The sequence below is a fragment of the Erpetoichthys calabaricus genome, chromosome 3, assembly GCF_900747795.2.
Source record: "Erpetoichthys calabaricus chromosome 3, fErpCal1.3, whole genome shotgun sequence".
Lineage (NCBI taxonomy): Eukaryota > Metazoa > Chordata > Cladistia > Polypteriformes > Polypteridae > Erpetoichthys > Erpetoichthys calabaricus.
This window is the reverse complement of record NC_041396.2, coordinates 31,587,191-31,607,839: the sequence shown is the minus strand read 5'-3', so window position 1 is coordinate 31,607,839 and position 20,649 is coordinate 31,587,191. Positions and strand designations below refer to the sequence as shown.

General features: G+C 40.3%; 1 protein-coding gene across 2 annotated transcripts in view; it reads left to right on the top strand.

Moving 5' to 3' along the window:
* The window catches only part of celsr2 (cadherin, EGF LAG seven-pass G-type receptor 2), a 167,628-nt gene that overhangs the window by 81,028 nt on the left and 65,951 nt on the right, over positions 1-20,649 (top strand). For both annotated transcript variants that reach the window (XM_028796553.2, XM_051924393.1), the window contains exon 2: positions 4,729-5,379. In XM_028796553.2, coding sequence (XP_028652386.2) covers positions 4,729-5,379 — 651 coding nt within the window. The remainder of the gene's footprint in view (positions 1-4,728; positions 5,380-20,649) is intronic.

Sequence of the window (20,649 nt, the reverse complement as noted above, 5' to 3'; positions counted from 1 at the left end):
GTCTGCATACTTGTATCAGTTTGATATTTTGATTTATCTTGAACACATTTGCAAAAATGTCTAAAATCCTGTTTTTCCTTTGTCATTTTGGGTTATTGCTTGATGAGGGGAAAAATGAATTAAAATGATTAAACACAAGGCTGTAACATAACAAAATATGAAAATGTGAAGGTCGCTGAATACTTTCTGAATGCATTCAGTCATATATTTTGAAGCCCCAAAGATGGTCAGATGACACTTGAGAATATCCCATTATTTAGTGACTTGGTGTTCAATGCAGTCTGTGATCATTGAGTAGCAACATTGGCTCACATTTGCTTTATGTCATTTCAATATTGTCTTTTAAAGCTTTGGTTCTTTTATCAAAGCCTTTAGTGTGCTAATAGATAGTGGCTTGTCTGTGTAGGTGGGTCTGACTTATTTAGAGTCTGCATCACAGGCTTCGGCAGTTGAAAAGCATCCTCTTCTAGTTTGGTTCCCATGTACTTAGAGTGAGTATTATAGAGGCTCAAGCTATCACAGTCTGTACTGCTCTCATCATGAGTCCCAATTATTTGGAGGCCATTGTATAGTGTCCAGCCACTAACGTGAGCCTATATGGAGTCAGCATCCCAGGCTCAGACCACTGCAGGACAGCCTTCCTCTACTGTGTGTTTAGTGCAGAGCTTTTCTCTAATTACTCATTAGACCGATCCTTTTAAGGGGATTGAATCACTCTGAGTGGATAACAAGTGGCAGCTGATCGCTTGTTATATACACCACTCCCATTCCCAGCCAGGCAGGCAGTACTTGGAATGGTGACTTTTGTGCTGCTGAGCTTAGGCTTACAGTGAGATTACTGGCTCCCACAAACAATGCCGCTGTTTGTAGATGTGGTAACAGACTTCTGAAATGTGTTAATGAGAGCCTTCTTGTCTATAGAGATGCATAAACACATTATAGAATTTCCTACTGTTGACCATGCTGCGGTAATCTCATTTGATTAAGATGCCACTGTTAACTTGGCATCACTCCCTGAGACAGTAGGGTCCAATGCACAAAAAGAAGTTTTACCAGCCTAGTTTCTCTCTTTCTTTTTTTTTTCTTTTCAACAATGCCCACTATAGTCATGGAGAATTTTGATGTGCCTATTTAATAACCTAATAATGAAGGACCACCATTCTAATCATTCTGATCCAGGAGTGTCACTAATTTCTCAAACTGGCCCAGTACTTCACATTTTGTGGTATAATTTCTAATACTGCTTAGTTTAGTCCTGAACTCACAAGTGATGCCCACTTAGGTTATGATGATTGTTTAATCAGACAAGCCCTGTCTGAATGATAACATACTTGAGGTGCTTGATCCAGTCCTGTGCACCCCGTGAATGTCTGCTCAATCAGAATCATTGCCATTTTCTTTGACACCCCTAGCAAGTCCTCTCCCGTTCTTGCTTTCGTACTTTGGAGGCAGCCTCATCAGTTTCTGACTGACGTGTTTTGTGTCATCTTGGGTGGCTTGATAGTGGTGTCTAATGTCAGAGTGCCTGTGATTCAGAACTTTGGCTCACTTGTCTTGGCTTGCCAATCAATTCTTTCACTCTGCTTAATTTTCTGGGCACCAATGTATTTGCCATCTCATTGCTTGGAGCATATTGTGCTGGCAGTAGCTCAAGCTCACAGGGCGTAATGAGCATTTGGCAGCCAGGAAGCTGTGACGTGACATGAAGCAGGTGTTTCATGCTGTTCAGAGTTCTGCCATACTCTGTACTAGCATTCAACGTTACAGGGGAAAGGAAAAAAAAAAAAACAGGCCGTACAAAGGCAAATGCAATCTCGTTAAATTCCTGGCTGTTTCAGCACCCCAATAAAACACCTGCGTTTCCTAAATTAAACTGCTTAAGTATGTTGTTTCACCATTTTTCTTCATTCTCTACCGTGATGGTTTGGGGGAAAAACAAGTAAGTTCTTGGCAGACTAATCCTGTGGAAGAAATGAAAGTAAAGATTAGCCACGCTTATCAGTTGGTAACAAACTGGTCTGAATACCCTGACGCCTTGTGCGTTGTGTTTGCGGTGCCAGGCGAGTCCGGAATGTATGTGCTGTGACATGACCAGATCAAAGTACTACTGTGTTAGTGCATGCAAAAGAAGACCTCTACGATAAGGTGATCTTATGGGCTCACTGTGAGGCAGATACAAGTATGTGTAGGATGGATAGTAGCTTGTGGATTACAAGGAACCATATAATGTTGACTTTGGTACTGATGCCGACTTTCGAACCTTAGCACTGGTGCCAGAATGATGCCACGAGCTTTGTACTCGTACTCCACAAAGCTCTGCCATACTGTACTCACTCAGGGTCAACCCGACTGCCACACAATCCCCTGGTTCTTCCAGGGTCTATCTGAGGCTTGCCAATGACTATGCTCACAATAGGCCTCAGCAGCAGTAAGATGCATAGTAAAGTAATTCAGCCTCCTTTGCAGTCTGTGACTTCCTGGAGAACATGTCCCTCACAGGTCCAGACCTAGGGTTCACTACAATATTATTAGTGAAATGTGCAATAATCAAAATAGTGTATGTGATGCGTAGACTACATTGCAGATCAGAACCATTTCGTATGACGTTTTGCATCTCATTTTACAGAATCGCAGCGATTAGACTGGAGCTGGTTTTGTGTTTGTGTCTATTCATCAAATAAGCTGAACTCGCACTGTGTGAAAATGCTGCAGTTGTTAACTCATCGAAATACATTCATCTTAACTTTTCTTGTTTTTATTGTAAATACCATTTCACACCTGTTGAACTCTGAACCCCTGGAAGATATCAAGATGAGCAAGTGATAAATACTTGGAAAGAACTGATGTGTTGTCTCCTTTGGTGAGACAAGACTTGTAACACCGTTAGCAAACAGGTGCCGTAATATTTTCAGGTTCAAGTTTTTAATTTGACTTATAAGCAAAGTAAACCCATATGTCACTTTGACTGCCTTGTTTATACTTTCTGTGCCTTTTTTTTAATGACGCAGAGCTTACTTTTCACTAAGTCACATTTAGTCACATTTTCTTGCAGTGCTTGAACCAGAGACAAATAATTGCCAACACTTTCTGGTCTTGTTGTCCACTTGGTGGTCCTCATGGTGTGTGTGGTCAAATGATAGTGAAATCTGGGCTCAAAAAATAAATGTTGAAACACCAACTGGGTTGTCCCATTTCATTTTTTAGAAAAGCAAATAAAGTACAATGCAATGGCATTGCAAACAGAAAACCTACTATAGGTGGTTGCCTTGTCCTTAAAGTAAGTATTACTCGTTTAGCAGGCCCTTCATTCTCTTGGAGCTTCGTCCCTGTGGTTAGCTCAGGTCAGTCAGATGCCTTCATCGGTTGAAGTGCAGCTTTATAGGAATTTAGTCTGGAGATGCAGAGTTAGTTGCTCTTACTGGGTGTTTTCTCAGAGCTGTAGGGGCAGAAACAGTTGACAAGGGGAGCGACAGCACCACCTCTCGCTTTGGGGTGGTACTACATAGTTCAAGAGAATCTGGAAGACAGCCCATTGACTCACTTGCATGACATGTGATTCATATTTGAGCATGCTGATACACTCCTATTATAATCATAAGTGAGGAGAAGGGGGTCCTCCTTGGAGTTTGTGCACTCATATAAATATAGCTTTTTAGAGTCGGAAAAGGGGTTTGTTTGAGGGATTTAGTAGGATGTTTAACCCCCAAGCCCAAAGCCCACTGTACCACACAACACTATCTTGAACCCACTGTGGAGTTATGGGTTTCCTAAAAGAATCCTGATTGTGAGGCTTTCTATACTATTTGCATACAAAGCTTTGCACATTTTTTAAATGTTTATGGCACAAGATGCAAAAGGTATATATGCATGCTCATCTAGCAATGTAAGTAAGTAACATAAAACTTGTTTTCCTACAAAATCTTAATAGTCGCCACCAACCAAATACACATAGACAATCCAGCCTTCGAGGAAACTCATTTGAGGTCTTGACTGAGTTCCCAGTGAGGTCAGTCAAAGTTCTGTAAGAAGCTACCTTTCAACATTACAGAGAAGCTGCAACACTGTCAAATAGCCAGAAGAGCTAGCATCATCTACCAGTGGTGCATCTGAGACTGTATAGAGCCTTGTACAACTTCACGGGAATAGCTGTAGCTTCCTTATAAGCTAATCTGCAACTCCTCAGAAAAGCAGTAACCTTTTGAAACAAACCAGTCTCGTTATGTGCTGTTCTTTGGAAAGATGGAACAACCTCAGTTCATAGTAGCAACATGAATCAGCAACCCTAACTGCAGAGCTATGGGTAAGAAAAACTAAGACTTACCTGTGGTCCACAGCCCAGAAATTGCAACCTCTTGAGGCAATAGAAGTGCAGTACAGCTATGAAGTAAAAAGTTTTTCTTTTCTGATATCACTTTAAACTGCCATTTTCTAAAGAGAAAACCCACTGAAGGAGTGCGACTTTCCTGTTCTTTGTCCAGTTTTTATTCATACCAATACCAATAAATTTGGCCCTATTAATTTTATTAGCATTTATCATGGTGATCTGTTTAACAGATGCTTTTGTCCACAGTGACCTACACATTGGAGATATAGTAATCAGTACAATTTTTCCGATATTTCTGGTGATTCCCATATTTCCGGTGGTTCCAAATTTCTAGTGGTCCTGGTGCTGTGGGTTTGATTCTGTTTATCCTGCCTGATGTTCTGGTTTGTGTTTTTTCTTTTCAGATGGCATCCACAGTGTGAGGGCCCAGTGCACTCTCCAGGTCACCATCATCACGGATGAAATGCTTTCTAACAGTATCACCTTGAGACTAGCCAACATGTCCCAGGAACGCTTCTTATCTCCACTGCTGGGCCTTTTCTTGGATGGTGTAGCTATGGTGCTGTCCGCTGCTAAAGAAGACATTGTCATCTTCAACATCCAGAATGACACAGATGTCCGTGCTAACATACTGAATGTGAGCTTGTCCGTGTTGCTGCCACGTCAGAGCAGTGCTGAGCTGACCGAAAAGTTCTTCAGCTCAGAAGACCTGCAGGAACGCCTCTACCTAAACCGCAGCCTGTTGACACTCATTTCCACACAGCGTGTGTTGCCTTTTGATGATAACATCTGCTTGCGTGAGCCCTGTGAGAACTACATGAAGTGCGTGTCTGTTCTGAAGTTTGACAGCTTGGCTCCCTTCATTACTTCTGACACCATCCTCTTTCGTCCTATTCATCCCATCAATGGCCTACGCTGTCGATGTCCCACTGGCTTCACAGGGGATTACTGTGAGACTGAAATAGACCTTTGCTACTCCAACCCATGTAGAAACAATGGCGTGTGTCGCAGTCGTGAGGGGGGCTTCACCTGCGAGTGTCCTGAGGAATTCACTGGTAAGTCTTCCTTACACTTTGTAATTGACTATGTAATTAAGTCTAACTAGCTGTATATTGCCTTCAAAATAAAACACAGAATATCTGCCATAGCTGGAAGTTTAGGGGAGTGAACATAGGTATGAGGTTCAGAAGCGTCCTGTGAAAAACTAATCCATGAATTTCATAATCTGGATAAGGAGAAAGTTAGTGTGGGTATAAGGGGCAGAACTGCCCTGTGCAGAGTCTTCCTGGGCAGTCACAGCTAAGAAAACGAAAGACGTCTGCATGCACATGATAAGCAAAACTATCCTGCATGAAGTGTCTATGAAAGCAAGAGAGTAAACACGACTATGTGAACAAATGCTTTCCTGGTGTAGAGTAGATACATAAACACTTCTAGTTGACCCGCCATTGAATATGGAGACAAGAAAGATGGAAGGTGGTGTGAGTGTTGACTTAAGAACTGCCTTCTCAGTGAGTATTAGGTTGGTAATCAACCTCAGAGCTGGTTATTGGTGTGGTGGAGAGAACAGATGGTTGGGTGAGTTTGTTGTAGACAGAAATGACCTACACAAAGTGAACCTTGGGTCATGGAGATGTGATCATGGTCATAAGGGACAGAACCTCCCAATGCTAAGTGGACCAGAACAGTCACAGGACATGGAGGAAAGTAGACATACCCCCGAGGAACAGAGATGTCCTTCATGAACTGAGTAGTACACACATAATGCTGGAAGTATGGGTATAGTCATGGTTATCTGAGCAATGTAAGAGCATTGAGCTGCGAGTTGTGCTTCTACTAAACACTTCACCTAGCACAAAGGTACATGTTATGGACTTTGACTTAAAAAATAACTGTCTTCTTATTGAGTGTGACATTAAAAGGTATTAATCAGGTTGTGGTAAAGTGGGAATTGTTTTTTGCAATGACCTGTACAAGGTGGACTTCAACAGTCAGAGCTGGAATGACAAGGGGTTGGGCTTGGACATTAGAAACAGAGCTATACTACATGGAGTGAGCAATGGTGGTCCTAGATGGAAGAAAAAGGTAGACAAAGCTATGTGACTGAAAGCTGTTTAGATGTTGAGTGTGTCCATGATGTCCTGAGTTGACCTGTTATTGAGCACAAAGTCAGGCATGAGATGGAATGCCATCTGGGTGTTCTTGAGTATGAGGTTGGACATGAAATGCAGAGAATGGGATTGGAAGGTAGCAGGTGGGTAGATTTGGGTATGATGATCAGAGCTATGCACTATGCAAGGCGTAAGGAAAAAAATGTAGGTGTTAGTGGTGAGGGAGAGCGAGTAAGATAGCCATCAAAGAAAGTGAACAAACCTTGAATAACCTTAAATGGGAGCTGTAATCTTGTGGGATGAGTGGGGCCTGCTAGATTCGTTATAAGATGGCCTACTTCTGTACAACCTAAGGTTGAACACATTCAGAAACACACACATACCTATACACCAGGTAGGCAATCAGTGCACTCAAGCACTGATTATGAGCGGTGACTGCAGTTTTTCACTCTTCAGTTCTCCATATAAGGACTAACTAGATTTGGCTTTGAAAAGACCAGACAGGTTCCTCCTCGACACTGGAGGCTGATACACCTTAGTTAATGCCACTTACCAATGGTGTGTCACTCCCTATTGTGGTGCTCACTATTGGATGGTGTCCTTCCTCAACCACAAATCCTGTGGGAAAGAAGTGGCAATCTACTCACACTAGCTGCCCTGTATTTACCTCAATCACCCAAAGATATGCAGATAAAATATAAAAGTTTAAAAGCAAATGAATATTTATTAAAATAGAATAATAGCAGCAGAAGATTTAAATGAAATAAAACATAGAAAATATGCTGTGAATGAACATTGAATAATTGCAAAGTCTGGATATAAATCCCTAATGATAAAAACCACTCTTATCTCAAAGTCAAAAAGAATATGAAGTATAGCACCAAAGGAAGCATCTTTGCGAGACAGAGAAAGATGGGAAGGGAGCTTGTCTTCTGAGGTGACTTATTTGGCTCAGAAATTAGGCGGATGCATGAACAATATATGTGAGGCCCAGCTATTTAGAGTCTCTGTCTGAACGAATGGAATCTTTCCTTTACGCTTGGGAAGTCCATTCCCAGTATCTCACATGAGCTTCTGAACTTTATAATGTTACAAACAGATGACTGGCTAACTAACACCTTGTTTCAGAAGATTTGGCCATGAAAGTATGTGCAAAACACGTTATCCTGTCAAGAGCGTTTATCTACGGTATATGGTGTCCAATTCTGTTGGGACAGATACTCCCATCTGGCGCTGTAGACAAACACTAAGATAAAACAAAAGAAAGAAAAAATATATAGACTTATAATGCTAATACCTAGGTTTATAAACTAAAAAAACATGAAACTAAGTCTTATGGTATTGTAGTGTATGAAATCTCTGTCAGTAAAGTTCCAGACTCATTAGAAAAAATAATTTCAGAATTCAGTTCCAGTTCACAATAGCAAAACTTGCCGCAGAAAAACAGTCCACTATGGTCTTTAAGCAAAAAGCCTGCAGTCATAAATTGACAATTTTGTCTCTCCGGGACATTCAGGCTCACTGAATTTTATCAAGCAGCTAAAAAAAAAAAATCTAATTTCCCTAATACCTGGTGGAAGGCAGTAGCTGAAGTTCTTTTGTATTCTTTAGGTTTTCGAGGTGTGTTCACCATATGGAGATTATCACCTGGCAAGTATGGGCAAAATAGGAGTGTCAGTTGTATCCTGGATCGTTTTTTTTTTCTCAGGCTTACTGGCCACCTGTAGGACCAGGAATTGAGAATAGTAGCAGCTGACACTCGAGTGAATTCTCGGGTAGGGTGGGGTTCAGCCATTGAAAAAGCAGCTGGGTAGATAATGAGAACAGTCTTAGCAATGGGTGTTTCCCTCTCTCCCAATAGTAGAGAGCTAATTAGAAGGAATCTACAGTGGGGAGACCCATGATGGGGCTGAACAGAGGACAGGAGAGGCACAAAGTTATTATTAGTTGTACCATATGCCTGTGTTTGTCTGCAGGCAACTTCATTGCAGCAACTTCTTGTTGAACTGAATGGCCAGTCATTAGAAAGCGGTTTAAGAGAACCTCATTCATGCATTACCATCTCAGATTAGTGAACAAATGCTGTAAGTAGACAGGAGAAATGAAGAAGAGTTGGAGTTCCAAAAGGGTAATAGCCTGTTACTAGTCAATGATGACAGATGGTAGGTGCACAAGGTCAGCATTGCTTTATTCATAATTGGGTGATGTGGAAATAGTCTTCCTTGTTCCAGTCATCATAGATGAGGCATGCCGATTACAGAGATTCTTTTAACAGGAGATGGATATAGCAGTGGCAAAAGACAGGTAGACAAAGTCTGCTAAGAGTTATGGTTCTTCTGCTATGTTGTTAATATTTAAACAGTTAAGGAAGCAGACAGATAAATGACTTCTCTATCTTCTTATGGTGCCCATTCTAGTGTTCTGTTTAGCTTAGTGCCTGTGAGACTTAAAGAATAATCACGCCTTTGTCATGTCATGTCATTTCATTTTTCCCACTTGCTTTATCCAGACTAGAATCACAGGGGTGGCTAGTGCCTATCCCAGCTAACATAGGGAGTAGGGCATCAGTCCATTGCAGAGCGAACACACACACACCCTCACACCCTTACACACTATGGCCAATATACTGTAGCATTGCCAATTCACCTATCCTGCATGTCTTTGGACAATTAGAGGAAACTGGAGGAAATCCACAGACACATGGGGAGAACATGCAGACTCCACGCGGAGAGGACCTGGGACGTGACGCTTAATCTCCATATTTTTTTTTTTTTTAATTTTATTTATTAATTTTATTGTAATCATTCCATACAAATAGATCAATTTATAACAAAAAAAAAAATGAAGACAAATCAAACCCTACCCCTGAGAAGGAGAGCTTAGCCAAAGGAGAATTGCGTAGGGCTTTTTAATAAGGCAACAATAAACAAAAGAAAGGAAGAAATATATATAGGTAAATAAAAAATGGAGAAGGGAATTAAATGCGGTAATAGTTATTTCTCTTATTCTAAAATAATATTGATTAGATCCTGCCAGGTTAATCTCCATATTTTGACGCAGCAGCGTTATCACTGCACCCCCATACTGTCCAAATCCATCCAACCATCCATCCATTTTCCAACCCGCTGAATCCGAACACAGGGTCACGGGGGTCTGCTGGAGCCAATCCCAGCCAACACAGGGCACAAGGCAGGAAACAATCCTGGGCAGGGTGCCAACCCACCGCAGGACACACACAAACACACCCAGACACCAAGCACACACTAGGGCCAATTTAGAATCGCCAATCCACCTAACCTGCATGTCTTCGGACTGTGGGAGGAAACCGGAGCACCCGGAGGAAACCCACGCAGACACGGGGAGAACATGCAAACTCCACGCAGGGAGGACCCGGGAAGCGAACCCAGGTCCCCAGATCACCCAACTGCGAGGCAGCAGCGCTACCCACTGAGCCACCATGCCGCCCACTGTCCAAATCACAATGTCGATATTAGTTTTTGAAACATATTGCATAATCCTCCACTCAAGTTAAACACCATAAGTGGTTGACAGTTTTGGGCAATTTGCATGGGGACATATCTTTTCTCAGTGCAGTGCAGTTCCAGGCATTATTACATAGTAACTAACTGGTATAGGCAGTGTGGTGGAAAGGCTAAGTAAGTAGTCAGGCAAGGCTGCAGGTTCAGCTCCTGTCTCTGACTCATTGTATGATCTTGAGCAAGTCACGTAACTCCCCTTTTCTCCAGCTGTATAAAATGAAAATACAGATTTTTACTGTTTCTCATTTGTGAGTTCCTTTGGATCAATGTGCTAATCAAATGTAAAGAATATGTGCAGCAGACATGGTCCTGAAGCACTGTAATGGGCACAGAGTTCTAGCTTTAGATTTTCAACCTGGGTTGAGGAATTACAGCAGTGTTCTCTCTCTGCTTGGAGATATGGCTGTTCCGCTTTATCCAGAGGATTTAAGTGCCACATCATTGTGGGCAATGCAATCTTTTCCCTCTGATCAGTGGCACAAAGTGACAGCACTCTTGTTCACAAATTTGTTTTCTTGCTTCGCTTTGATTAAAGACCTAGAATTCCTGATGCATAGTAGATATTAAGTGATCCCTCCCCAACTGTGCAGTGGTCTTTATGAAAAATGTTTTAGAGACTTATATGAGACAAGCATGTTTGTCTCTGTGATTTAAGATATCCTTACAAACCTCAAATAGAGATAAAAGTAAAACGAGATGAGAAGAATATTGATATGTCTGCCTATCGAAGTCAGGATTTCCAAGCGAAATGAGGGCATCAAGCCAGATAGTCGTGTCTGAATCGACAAACATCCTGCAGGGCAGTGATTTGTACTTGCTGATGTTGGGCTCTTCAAAGCACTTGGTCTTTGCTTCCTTCCTTCTGGGCAGTGCTGTGTCTTGTATTGTTTGAAGGTCCGAACCCCAAGTATTACATTACTTTCTCCTGCCTGCAGCTCTTGTAATGTTGGGGAAGAGCTACGGACTCTTGTCCTGAGCAGGTGTCGGGAGCCGGAGGCAGGTGGGATCAGATTTCGACTGGGTGGGAGGAAGTGGGCTAAGGAGCTTGATGACACCATCTCACTTAGATCTAGTTTCATGTCACCAGGATCACTGAATGCAGAATAGCGGAAATAATTAAATAATAATTAATTCCTCTGAAATGTAGTTTGCTTGCTGTGAAAGAGGAATCATGTCCTCATCTCTCCTGACAATGCATAGTCCTTTTCATATCGTAGAGTATTTTATAGAAAGTCTTTACAAAGCAGTTTAATTTTGTTTCCCATTGTGTTTCCCTGCAGTAAGCTAATATAAAATTGTTAGGAGTACATTTAAAGGTCCACAAAACTGGTGTTTGAGTATTTGATGAGTAGAATGCAGCATTGCACTACGCTCAGTAATAATGTAATGTTGCATCAAATGCTTATGTACTGCGCTTAAACTTGTGTATTCAGACTTCATTCAGGGTCAAATATAGTGCTTAAAATTTTTAATTACCAAAAAAGTTTTTACCATCTGTGCATTTTTTCAGCACCTTTTATCCAACACAAGTTCAAGTGAGCACTGGAAACTAACTCTGCAGCAACAAATGCACAACAGGATCCAACACTAGTTGAGATGTCAGTCCGACACAGGATATGTGTTGAATTAGTTCAAAATGTATACAAGCAGGTGGCAAATGTGATAATATTTATAAGTTGTATTCCGTGTTGTTCCCTTTTAATAGTACACACAGTATCTGAAGGAGATTTAGGGATGCACAACTAAAGTAAGTTAAGAAAGTATTCAGACCTCTTCACTTTCTACACACTAGATTTAATTTTAAATGGATAAATTTGATATTCTCGCCCATCAATCTACATTCAATTACCAATAATGGATAAAAGAAAAACACAACCAAGTACAGTAAGTGAAAATTGTTTTTAGAAAGGTTTGCAAATTTTTTTAAAATCAAAAACTGAAAACACTTACTCATTTGAGTATTCACACCGTTTGCAATGGCATCCAAATTGTGGTCAGGTTTGCTTCAGTTATTCTTCAGATGTGCCTATAGCTTGATTGGAGTCCGTCTATCATTTCAAAAGGGAAACTTGTACCTGTGGATGTAAAGCCCAACAATTCACTCTGAATGTCTGGACAAAAACCAAGCTATGAAATCCCATGGAACCTTATGCAGATTTCTGGGATCAAGTTGTGGTGAGGCACAGATCTGGACCAATTCTAAAGTTTGCAATATTCCCAGGAGCGCAGTGGCCTCAATAATTGGAAGAAGTTTGGAAGGATCAGGACTCTTCCTAGAGCTGGCTGTCCAGCCAAACTGAGTAACCGGGCCAGAAGTATGTTGGTAAAGGAGGTGACCAAGAACCCAATGGTTCACTGTAACAGAGTTTCAGAAGTCTTTTACTTAGATGGAAGGATTCGTTGGAAGGATGGCCATCCTAGTAGCACTCCATCAATTAGGTGTTTATTATAGTGTGGGTAGATGGGAGCCACTTGAGTAAAATGAATATGACAGCCTGCTCTGAGAACACGAGGATAAAAGAATCTCTGGTCAAAATTGGGGCTCTTTGGGCAGATCTCCAAGCACAATGTCTGGTAAAGACCAGGCATTGTTCATCACCCTCCTAAAACCATACCAAAGGTGAACCATGGTGGTGGAAGCATCATCTTATGGGGGTGCTTCTCAGCAGCAGTGACAGGGACACTGGTCAAATTGAAGGCAAGATGATTTCAGGGAAATACAGAGAGGTCCTTGAAGTAAACCTGCTCCAAAGTACACCTGACCTCAGACTGAGGTGACAGTTCACCTTTCAGCACATTAGCCAAGACAATTCTGGAGTGGCTTCAGGACAAGTCTCTGACTGCCCTTCAGTGGCCCAGCCAAGCCCAGACTTAAACCTCATTGAACATGTGTGTGGAGACCTAAAGATGGCAGTTTACAGATGCTTCCCATCCAGTCTAAGAGAGCTTGAGAGGATCTGTCAGGAAGAATGGGATAAATCGCCCATATCCAAGTGTGCAAAGCTTGTAGAGCCTTACCAAGGTGACTTGAAGCAGAAATTGCTGCCAAAGGGGCTTCTGCAAAGTAATGTATTAAGGGTCTGAGGACTTATGAGAGATTTCAGATTTTGATTTTTAATAACTTTGCACACCTTTCTGATAATGTTTTCACTTTATCATGTTTTCATTTTTCGTTTGGTGTTACTGAGTATGGATTGATGGGTTAAAATGCCAAACGCATTCCACAACACAATAAAGTGTGCTGAAAGTGAAGGGGTTTGAATGCTTTCTGATTCTATTGCATAGTACAGTTCAACATCTGTTGGATTGCAAATAATTCTTATGTATGTTGTTTAAGTTTTTTTTATGTTGTAAACTTACATGGTTCCAGAAGAAAAATGTTAAAGGTCAAATGAATTATTTGTTAACAGAGACCTTCTATTCACTGCTGAAACATTGTGCTTGCATTATGTATTTTGATCCATGTGCCCTGAATGCTCTGACAGGCCTAATGGAGAAGTAATGCTGTATTCACTTGCTATCATAAATTTTTGCTGACAGCACTTGTAAATTCTCACCTTCCCACTTTGTTGTGTTTTATGTAAATTTCTGGTTAAGTGTTTTCAGACAAATGCATAGTCGTTGTTGATATGCTGCTGGGTCCAGACAAAAATTAAACGAGTGGCTCTTAATTTTTCTTTTCTATGAAAATATAAAACCGCTATATGCACTAAGAATGTATCTCATCACACCAAATACAGTGCAGTCACAGAAAGGCTATTTTTGTCTGACTTGGGGTTTACTTTTTTAGGCTACTAAATCAAGTCATTGTTACGTCATAGCTTAGCTAATTCCAATTGCATTGTCTTCTCTGAATTGTCCCACAGGGAACTTCCACATTAAGGAGTCTTGGTGTGAAATTTCTCACTGGGACGCTTATATTCCCTATCTGTCCCATATAGCACATGAATGTGGCATAATTACCTTCCCATTGGCCCCTGTCAGTGCTCCATTGAAGTTCCAGTCACATTTTCTGCATGAAAATTCTAGTCTATTTCAGAACTTTAAGCATACTGTGAATGCGAGTAAAAGGTGTGAAAATGAGGACTACAAAACATAGTAAGGAAGATGGAGGTACAGTGATCAAAATGCATAGATTAGGTGAAGGAAACAAAAAGGGTGTTTTCAGGCCCCCTCTGAATGCTGTTGGCTCAGTGGTCAAGAGGTAGAAGCTGCATCAAACTTCCTAGATATGAGCATCCTTCAAGTGCAGTTTTTGAGCAAGGAGTGGTTTATGAGGGGCTAATAATATGATAAACTGTTTTTACATTTATTTATATATATATTTATATATATAATATATATAATATATATATATAATATTGTCCATACTGTAACCTGCAATTGCCCCCTCCTGTGTATGATGTTAACCTGCATCCAGCCCTACAAGCACAGGATTGGCACTCCAGCCACTGTAAAACAAACCTCACACTATTCCATTCCATTCAAACTAGTGTGGTGCTGAGGTGTCACCAGTTGAACGGTTACACTCAGGTCCTCATTTGGGATCCTGGGGTGGTTTGTCATGTGGTGGGTGCAGCAACACCCTTTATCAGTGCGAGGTCCTAACCTCTCCTCTCTCTCTATACTATTTTTTATATATATGAAATGTGATCAGAAAGTTTAGAATGTTTTTGGAGTCTCCTTCATTCCTAATTCTGAGGTGAATTTGTGTACTGAAAATGTGATTTATAAGTTTCTAGTGTTAGTATTTTAGAGTGTATATTTGTTTTCTAAACCCAGTCAAAATGGATGTGCTAACAACTACAAAATCAAGTATCACGTTATCATTGACTTTTTGATGCTTTGAAAGATTCATTAACATAGACTAGGACCAGTCCCTCTCATATGCCACTGTGAATCATGGCATGAAAACACATTTTGTGTTTTCTGGCATTTATGTCAACTTGGTTCTATAGCAAAAAATTTACCATATAAAGAAAGCACTGTTATAAATGTGTAATACACATATTTCAGTACAGAAAAGATAATCATTGGCCAGTTATCAAAATCAAACTATGCAGAGATCAACTACAGAATTAATACAACCTGCCTAATATTGCGTTGATCTCCCTTGTGCTGGCAAAACAGCCTGACCCATCAAGGCATGAACCCCAGAAGACCTGAGATGTTAACAGTAGATTCTTTAAGTCCTGTAAGTTGTAAGGTCGGGCCTCCGTGGATTGGACTTGTTTTTCCAATCAGATTGCGATCTAGAGAATTTGGAGGCCAAGTCAACAACTTGAATTCTTTGTCATGTCCCTTAAACCATTCCTGAACAATTTTAGCAGTGTGGTGGGCCTCATTATCATGCTGAAACAGGTCACTGCCATCAGGGAATACTGGTGTCGTGAAAGGGTGTACGTTGGTCTGCAGCAATCTTTTGTTAGGTGGTACGTGTTGATGTAACATCCACATGAATGCCAGGACTAAATGATTTCCCAGCAGAACATTGACCAGAGCATCACAATGCCTTCTTCCCATATTGCATCTTCCTGTCATCTCACACTAGGTAAATGTCGCACATACACCCAATTGTCTACATGATCTGGAAAAATGTGATTCATTAGAGCAGGCTACCTTCTTCCATTGCTCCATGCTCTAGTTCTGATACTCATGTGCCCATTGTAGCTGCTTTTGGCGGTGGACAGGGGTCAACATGGGTACTCTGACTGGTCTCCATCTACACAGCCCCATATACAGCAAGCTATGATGCACTGTGTGATCTGATGCCCTTCTCTTATGGCCAACATTAAGTTTTTCAGCGGGATCAGACCAGATGGGCTGGCCTTCACTCCCCACAAGCACTGGGCACCCATGACTCTGTTGCTGGTTTATCTGTTGTCCTTATAACTGTATACCAGGAACAAACCAGATGGTCTGACCCAGTTGTCTAGCCATCACAGTTTGGCCCTTGTCAAAGTTGCTCAGATCCATATGCTTCTCTATTTTTCCTGCTTCAAGCACTGACTGTTAACTTTCTGCCTAATATATCCTACCTCTTGAAGCAGGCAATTGTTATGAGATAACCAATGTTATTCACTTCACCTGTCAGTGGTTTCAATGTTGTGGCTGATCGGTATAGAATACCCCTTGCACGTTCAGGCTCAAAGCTTTTTAATCCCACTCCCTATTTATATATGTATATCTGTACTGGATAAACTGGTGCTAAGACAAGTGAGTGACTTACTCATGGTTACACAGGATTATTACACTGGTTATACTCATTTTCTTTTACTGGAGTAATGCAGAATAATAATAATAATAATAATTCATTACATTTATATAGCGCTTACTTAGTCAAAACTGTGGTATCTGGAGATGACCAATATCAACATACAGAAAACATGTAAACCTGATACAGAAGCACTCATGTCAAAAAAAAAACCTGACGTTTGATGCACTGTGGAGTAAATGATTAACAGTTAAAACATTTTGTGCAAGCTTCCTAAAGACTAGATATCCAGGCAGATTATGTTCCCCATGCTTTTTAGAGGTCATACTTTCATGATGGGGCGGCATGGTGGCGCAGTGGTAGCACTGCTGCCTCACAGTTAGGAGACCCGGGTTCGCTTCCCAGGTCCACCTTGCGTGGAGTTTGCATGTTCTCCCCGTGTCTGCATGGGTTTCCTCCGGGCGCTCCGGTTTCCTGACCCTGTGTTCGGATTCAGCGGGTTGGAAAATGGATGGATGGATACTTTCATGATACTTTGTCTTAATTCTCTTCTTTTTGTTCGAGACCTTATCTGAAATTTGGCAGGAAACTAAAAAAGGTTATAAGGCTATCTATTTTAATAGCAATTTTTTCATGTCTAGATTTTTTTCTTTATGCTTTTGTTTATTGTCTGTGTGAGGAGCATATCTTTGGAGATTTATAACTCGTCTTGCACAAACTCAAGCTTTGCTCTTGGGTTTGTGTAATTAACTGGACATTTATGTGCGTACACTAGTTCTTAGTGCAGCTTTTATTATGTCATTACTGTCAGTAACCTTCCAGCTTGTTTTGTACTGTAACATGATCAACAAAGAAAGCCATGAGCTAAGAAAGTTTGAAATGTGTAGGCTGTTACTGGAAACTGAGACAGTCTGCACAATTTGGGGCATTTTTTTAAAAATAAATTTGTCCATGTTTGAAGAGCTTGTATTACCATCTAGCAATTTGTCATGTTCATTTTGAAATCTTTTTATAACTGGAATATGAGTATAAAGTTGATTTTCAGATGACAAAGGCACATTATAGACCAGTAAAGAACTTTTTTATGGACATCGAGACTGTTTGAATAAAACATTATCTTTTGTTATATAAATGTTTATACTGTATGTTGTCTGTATTGAAACATCACACGTCCTTGAGACAGCAGCGGCTGAGTTGCTTCTAACAGCAATGTGTAGTGGGAAGTAGAATTGTGCCAACTATATTGTTGACATATCATTTTGTCGATAATAATCAAAGCCATTTGTAAATACACTTCCACTAATTAAGCAACTTTTCCTGCGATTTTGAATCACAGACCTCATTTACATAGTCCCAGCAAGTCGTGTAGTCTGTTATATCCAGCAATTAAGTGCAACTTGTCTGTAACTTGACTAAGTCCATAGAGTTGAGCTCTGTGTGCATGAGAACTGACAATTAATGAGCGCCCACCTGTAAGTACAATTCATATAATGCAGTGACGAGGAATAACATATGCGAGTGTTTTGGCCCTCACAAACAAAAGAAAGACCCGTCTGTCTGATGTCTCATAGTTAACGTAACACGACAGAGTGGAAAACGGAAAAATAAAAGGGGCGAGATTATGACTAGATTTGCTATGCCTGTAAACTCTTCATACAGCACTGGCATCTGTAAGGTAGCATGTTATTGGCTGTGAAATGAAGGGGCGTGAACGTGATTCTTTGGAAGTGTGAAACTGTGCTGGAAAGTCATTATGCAGTTGCATAATACCCAGCGGTATCTAGTTGTGCAAAGTTAAATGATCCAATAAAATCAGGAACTGCAGTCGTTAAGGTTGACATCCCCTCCGACTAAAAGTCGTGTAATGTGACATTGACCTGTTTTTAATATCTGCTGAACTGTTAGAATTGCATTGTGCATACTGTAGGGATTAACTTGTGTATAAACTGGAAATATATTATCACAAGTGTATTTTAGTATTTGTTTCGATATAAGATATATATTAACATATGGAATGCTATTTTAATACTTTAAAGCCTTTCCATATATTAATACAGTATTTAGTGTGCTGGATGCCTTACAATCCTCACATATATTGCTGTAGGCACTTTGTCAGAATGTGATTAGGTATCTTACACACCTTTCCTAGCATAATGATAGTTTTATTAATGTAAATGTGAAGAAAGGCTATCTTTCAAAGATGAACTAAAAGACTACAAACCAGGTGAGATGGAGTTCTTGATTTCCCTAAGCTACACCATGTTCACCAAGCAGTAGTTTTGTTCAGTGTAACAACATCTGTCCAGATCATAGGACCTCTGAGAAAATTGATTTCCTTTCAAGAGGAAGACCAGCAAATGAGATTGAGTACATTTGTTATGACTAGTCAATGGGTTTCCAAGTCACAAAGCTCGCCTGCACTAGGGAGGAAGTGAGTGAAGGATTTCCTCTCTGCAATTGCACACTGTGATTATCCTGGCTCAGTTATCACTACACTGTTTTTTTTGTACTACTGTAGTCTGTGTATAATTCTCTTTTCCAAATAACTCATGTCTGTTGATTGACCCATCATAGTGTGGAGTGAGACAGAACTAAACCCATCACCCTCTAAATCCTTCTTCTGAATACATTTTGTGTATTCAGAGTTCAGGTTAACAGCTTGTGTTTAACATTTTGAGTTCAGGTTAACAGCTTTCTATAAAATCCATTGTTGTTTCAGTTTCAGCTTAACCTCTCAGCCCAAAGGAAAGGACTTTTACATTCACATTGCCCTTGAATAGAACTTTGCTAAATTTTAGTAAGAATTTTTTGTGGTACCTGTTGTAGAGACGATAGATAGGAATAAAGTTACTCAGTGTATTTCAAGCTACAGAGGCATGGATGCTGTCATATCAGTGGCTTGTACTACATGAGAGTGATGGTGAATTCTTGAGAATTGTTTTGTGAAATTCCTGATATTTGTATTTGTAAGCTAATTTTGGACTTATGGTTGGTTTCTCATCCAAACCTCTTCTTTCCCCTAAGGTTTTGCCAGGTCTTTTTATCCGTTCAGTGAATCAGACAGATACATATGCCAAGAATTCCTTATAATTGTCCATTATCAGAATAATAAAGGAATGTTGATCGTCTGTAAGCTTGGCAATGCACTCTTCTTGTTCCATTTCACTCTGTTGTAACAGTGGCCGCTGCAAACTATTCTCAGTTGAGGATGGCACAAATGCAAACTAATAACATAAAATTGAATCAAGCTATAGATTAACTAAAATCATCCAAGAAAAAAGCTTAACAGCAGATCATTACTCACTCTGGTTTCTTCTATATCTCCGAAAGGGTCATCTTGCTAGGTGGGGGGTCATTCCCATGGTAACTGTAGCAAGCCATTGAACACAGAGGTCAAAGAGAGGCTCAGGCTGGCATATCTGTCTGCTGAACGACTCCATAGGGACTACTCCCTTAATACTGCGCATGCGACTTCATTATAAGGCAGCCTTACTGGTCACCCCCTGCCCCCAACCCAAAACCCACCCCCTCCAGTGATGAATGTGCCTAGTGTCCTAGCAGGTGACATGGCTTCTTAGTCTTAAAACCTGTATATTTGGAGCACTGTAATATTTAAGACAGCTCACTTAGATGGCAATTTCACTTTTTTGACTTATTATAACAGCACAGGCTGGTTTTAAATCTCTTGATTACATGTTGGATTAGTTGTTTTTGCAACATTTAAAAAAATGACTCATACTTGCCTCTTTCTGACATTGCCCTGTCATTTCTCTTTTTATCCATTCTTTTTCATACAAAGACATGGTGTCAGAAAGAAACATCTTTTATAATTGGCACATTCCCAAATTATACACTGTGATATATTGTAATTGTGTATCTCCTTATGAGACTAAAGCCACAGAAAATATCAAGTATATTTTGAACCTCCGAATTTATAAGGAAGAAAATCCCACTGACCCTTGACTTTTGGTTAATGTAGCAGTCAAAACAAGGAGTGAGGTATAAGATGGAGTTTGCTCTGAATGCTTTTCTTTTAGGAGAGTTAAGGTACATGTTATTAAATGATATTTTTTTAATACAAGATGTGGATTTAACAGATAAACGAGATGTTGACACAGACAACACAATCCTTAAACTGTATAGTATAAGGACTGGCTTTCAAAGTACAGTGGACTCAAAAGTATTTAGACTCCCTTCGTTTTTTCATACTATGTTATGTTGCACCCTTACGCTTAAATCACTTAAATTAATTTTGCCTCACATCAAGCAAAATACAATACCACAGAATGACAAAGAAAAAACAGGATTATATAAAGTTTTACAAATGTATTAAAAGTGACTTTGACACAACTATACAGACCCTTTGCTATAACATTTGTAGGTACATCCCATTCTATTGATCATCTTTGAGGATGTTTCTACGCCTTGTTTGGAGAACCACCCGTGGTAAATTGAAAGGAT